The sequence below is a fragment of the Oratosquilla oratoria genome, chromosome 11 (genome assembly GCF_046742065.1).
Source record: "Oratosquilla oratoria isolate Oo_2021 chromosome 11, ASM4674206v1, whole genome shotgun sequence".
In the NCBI taxonomy this organism is placed as follows: Eukaryota; Metazoa; Arthropoda; class Malacostraca; order Stomatopoda; family Squillidae; genus Oratosquilla; species Oratosquilla oratoria.
In genome coordinates this window covers 46,287,676-46,292,675 of record NC_134787.1, presented here as the reverse complement: position 1 = coordinate 46,292,675, position 5,000 = coordinate 46,287,676, and the positions used below count along the sequence as shown (strand labels likewise).

The following is a 5,000-nucleotide window of genomic DNA, read 5'->3' as shown; positions in this document are numbered from 1 at the left end:
CCTGTAACTGTGGAGGCCCTGATGAGAGTCACCGAACGACTGATACTACGAATACAAGAAGTGCATTTCCAACATATGAAAAAATTATGTATTACATTTCAACCCACAACCAATTGACCTGAATAACTTGATTATAATTAATTTCCTGTTTGTCGTTTTTCCCTCTCCTCTCCCTCCTTTTCCTTGTCTTCTTCCTTCTCCCCCTCCTTACCCTCCATGTTCTCCTCCTCTTCTTCCAACTCTTCCTCCAGCACCTCCTCCTCCTCTTCCTTCTCTAACTTCTCCTCTAGTAACATAATAATTTTCTTTCCAGTATCTTGGACCAGTGGCTTGAGCAGTGGAGGCGACGGAAGCTTGGATGGTGGGGAAGGTGGAACTCGTGCAGTGAGCACGCCCGTATCTGTGGGTGGCGTGGGCATCATTAGATGCACGCCCCCTCGCTACATCCCAGCCCTTTTCGAAGTCGTGTCTTGGCTCGTGTCTTCCCGCGCCCACGGGACGCCCTTCACGCACCTACCGGACGCCGGACGGTGAGTAGCCAGTGTCTTTGTCGAGAACAGACGAGCGACTCTGTGGCGCCACATCACCAAGTTGATGTTTGACGGTAATGTGGTTTACCATAGGTTTCCATTGTTCAGAAGCAAAGCCGCGCACACGTAAAGATCTTGAGCGTTGGCCATTTTTTGCTGATCGGTGGGTACCATTTTTCCCTGACAATAAACGAAATAACATATGTTCCTGTGGAAGCCCGCGCACGGGCCAGCCATTTGGTGTCCGTGGACGGCCACTTTTTCCTGAATATAAACGAAATTAAATATGCTTTCATGGAAGCCCATCCACGGACCACTTCTTTGGTGCACCGTGGCTATAAATTTTCCCTGGTGAGATTGAAATACAGCTTTCCCTGTGCAAGAACGCGCACGAACCCCCTTTTGTGTGTGTGCGTGTCTGCAAAAAAAAAAAAAAAAAAAAAAAAAAAAACAGGCCCGTTGAAGAGAACCAACCTACGTAGGGTCCACTTTTTAGCAGAAGCCACCGACCACTGAAAATGGCCTGCACGCTATTGTTCCTCGATGTCTGGTATGAAAACTCTGTCCGCATTTGTCGTCAGAGCCGATACACTGTCACGTAGACCTCAAACTTGCTGTGGTTTCACAGCCGGCCAGGATGATGTGACGTCACTCATAAGTGCTATTTTCATACACTTTTTTTTTTTTTTAACTTAAGATTTAAAGGTCCTAATCCAGATCCCCGTAAAGAAGAGTGTTCTTCTTGGATGGCAAGAAGAATAGGTAACGGTAATATGTCATGACGTAATCAAAGTCAAGCCGGTCTCGTATTTGGTTACTTGTGCATTCGAACAGGACAAAGGTGACTCCGGCCGCATTAAACGCCCCCTGGTGTACACTCCTCGGCTTATATCTCAAGTACTGTGCAATCGGTTCCTGAGATTCCCCCAAGGATTGTTTGTTTATCTACTTATTTTTCGTAATATTTGAATGTAATAAAATCATTCCTAGGCATATTTGCAAAGCAAAAATAATTCGGAAAATCATGTGCGATCGATCAGAGAACACAATTTTGTCACCGGATTTGGGAATTTGAATACACCTACTTGAACTCGTGAGTGCTCTGGTATACAGACATAGACGATTCTGAGCTCAATAGAATGAATATACAGACACACATACACACGAAGAAAAGTGGGCAAAAATACACACAAGCAGAAGCGTACGCAAGTACACAAATCCGCAAACACACACACACACACACACACACACACACACACACACACACACACACACACACACACACACACACACACACACACACACACACACACACACACACACACACACACACACACACACACACACACACACACACACACACATACACACACACACACACTCTCGACGGCCCAGTGGTTCGAATCCCACTCAGGGCTGTAATAATTTCAGTATTGCTGCGCTGCGAGTCGTTACTCTAACTCTCGTGGGCGGGGAATGTAGTGTGTGTGTGCAAGGTCACAGCATTACCTATAGATCGGTCATACATGAGCTATGAGCTCTCTTCTGGGAGGGAAATAGCTGTCGATCACTAGTCCAATACGTGATCCAAGATCATGGTGAATCACACACACACACACACTCATATATATATATATATATATATATATATATATATATATATATATATACAGTATATATATATATATATATATATATATATATATATATATATATATACACGCCTTAACGTATATATATATATATATATATATATATATATATATATATGTGTGTGTGTGTGTGTGTGTGTGTGTGTGTGTGTGTGTGTGTGTGTGTGTGTGTGTATGTGTGTATGCGTATATATATATTTTAAGCAAATTTAGTCATTCGCTTGAATAAAATTCAATTTTTTCTTTTTTCGGGTAAGTTCTTGTTTTGTTCCCCCATATGAGTCGATGCACAGAAAAGAAAATATTGCGTTCTGTTAGGTCGCAAGCACATAAAAGGCCGGCAAAGCCAAGGGAAACAAAGCGTTTCCGGCTTTCAGAGGAAATGCGACAAATGTCGGTGAAGTTAGGAGCTGTTCCACTATCGAATTTAGAAGGAGGAGTCATGAAAAATTATGTATAAATATATATAATCAAATAAATACAATCAAGAGGAACATCAAAGGAAGGGAAATGGGGAACAATGCCTTTAGTACGCTCCCTCCTCCTCCTCCCTTCCCATCATGGAAACTCGGGATAACAAATTCAACAGATAAAGTCTTGAAAACATAGACATTTTTTTTTTATTCTAAATTGGGTAAAAACCTTCTGGTTACAGACTACTTGAGATCATTCATGTGATGCATAAGCTTTGCAGTGTACCTGAGGCACCCGTGAGTCCAACTACGCTTGTTGGCGGGCCGGTCATTTGAGAGAGTTAGCTTAGCTTGGCTTGGCTTTGCTTTGGGATGGAGGTCGTACCTGGTGAGGCAGTCACGCATCCCCCACCCCCCCAACACACACACATTCTTCTTCCTCCTCTTCCTCCTTTTCCATCTCCTCCATCGCTTCCTCCTTCACCTACCCCTTCTCTTCCTCTTCATTTTCCTCCTCCTCTTCCCCCTCTTCCCCCTCTTCCTCTTCTTCCTCTTCCACCTCCTCCTCCTCTTTCTCTTTATTTTCCTCTTCCTCTTTCCCTCTTCCTCTTCCTCCTCTTCCACCTCCTCCTTTTCCTCCTCCTCTTCCTCCTCCTTTTTCTATTCCTGCCCCTCTATTTTCCTCTCCTTTTCCTCCTCCTCCTGTATCTCCTCCTCTTCTTCGTCCCTCATTTTCCTCCTCTTCCTCTTCCTTTTCCTCTCCCTTCTCTTCTTTCTCCTCTTCCTCCTCTTTCTCTTCCTCCTTGCCTTATTCCCTTACTTCATTCTTTCACTCTTCCGTTTCTCCTTTCCTTCTCATCGTGTATCTTCCTCTATTCACAGACTGATCTTTGACTGATTCACAGACTCCTCTCCCCTCCTTTCCTCCTCTACCTCACTCCTGCTCTCCCTCTCTTCCTCCTTCTCCCCTTTCTCCCCTCCCTCTTTCCCTCCCCTTCCCCCTCCCTCCCTTTTTCCTCTCCCTCCTTTCCCCCTCCTTCCCTCTTTCTCTCCCTCCTTTCCCTCCTCCCTCTCTCTTTCTCTCCCTCCTTTCACCCCCGACCCTTCCGCATCGTATCTATATATCAATACACTCACCTCTTCCACTCCTCCCCCCGCAGTAGTTCCCCCCCCCAATCATCCAGCCCCCAACACGTCCCGTCCCCTTCCCCCCTCCCACCTCCCCCCCTCCCCCTGAATTGGGGCAACACTTTATCCCTCCCCTCTTTAACCTCCTTCCATACGATCAGGTCATCTGCCCTCTTCTTTGTGAAACGGCTCCAGGACTGCAACTTGCCCCTCTTTGCCATTGATTACTTAAAAGAGGAGAGGGAATCTCACTCTCATTCACGTATCCCCCCCCCACACCTCAGTCCTCGATGATAAATATCTAACTCGAGTCTTGCACGCTCTCCTCTTCCTTCTCTTCTTCCTCCTTCTCTTCTCTTCTCTTCTCCTCCGCTTTCTTCTCCTTCTGTTTCTTCTTCTCTTTCTACTTCCTTTACTTATCCTTTGCTTTCCACTCCATCTCCTTCTCATTCCTCTCCACGTCTCCTTTCTTCTCCTTGTCCTTCTCCTCCTCCTACTGCTCTTCCTCCTCCTCCTCCTCCTCCTCCTCCTCCTCCTCCTCCTCCTCCTCCTCCTCCTCCCCCTCCTCCTCCCCCTCCTCCTCACACTCCCCTTCCTGCTCTCCTACTTTCTCTCCCTCACTTCCTTTCACTCCCTATCCCCTCCTACTTCCCCCTTCTACTCTCCCTCTCTTACTTCTCCATCCTATAACTCCCTGTTTCTGTCTTTCCTTTTTATATTCGTATTCATTCTCTTTTCCCTCCTATTCCCCTCTTTCATGCTTTTTCTCTACTATTCTCTCCTCCTCTTCCTCCTTCTCTTCTTCCCTTCTCTCATCCTCTACCCTGTTCTCATCTTCTTCCTATTGTATTCTCCCAATTCCTCCTCCTCCTCCTCCTCCTCCTTCCTCTTCCTCTTCCTCCTCCTCCTCCTTCCTCCTCCTCCTCCTCCTCCTTCCTCTTCCTCCTCCTCCTCCTCCTCCTCCTCCTTCCTCCTCATCCTCCTCCTTCTCCTCCTCCTCCTCCTCCTCCTCCTCAAACACTCCATACCCCCAACTTTCCTCCTCCTTCGCCTTCCCATTCTTTCTTCTTCTGTCTCGTCTTTCTTTGTTTTCTCGATATGGGCAGACCATCTGTCCACAGTTCATTCCCTCGCTGACAGGAGGAGGAGGAGAAGGGGAGGAAGAGGAAAAGAAGTAGAGATAAGAAGACGAATGGAAATAAAAAGAGGAGGAAGAGGAAGAGAGAGAAGAGTAGTAGGAGGAGGAGGAGGAGAAGGAAAAAGAATGGAAGAAGGGG

At 46.4% G+C, this 5,000-nt stretch overlaps 1 protein-coding gene across 9 annotated transcripts in view; it reads left to right on the top strand.

The window, feature by feature from the left end:
• LOC143029790 (cell adhesion molecule Dscam2-like) overlaps nt 1–5,000 on the top strand; it is a 971,930-nt gene that overhangs the window by 747,213 nt on the left and 219,717 nt on the right. For all 9 annotated transcript variants that reach the window (XR_012966874.1, XR_012966873.1, XM_076192789.1 and 6 more), the window contains exon 5: nt 314–530. Coding sequence is in view for 7 of the 9 variants with exons in the window: in XM_076192789.1 (XP_076048904.1) it covers nt 314–530 (217 nt within the window). In the remaining 2 variants the exon portion in view is untranslated. The remainder of the gene's footprint in view (nt 1–313; nt 531–5,000) is intronic.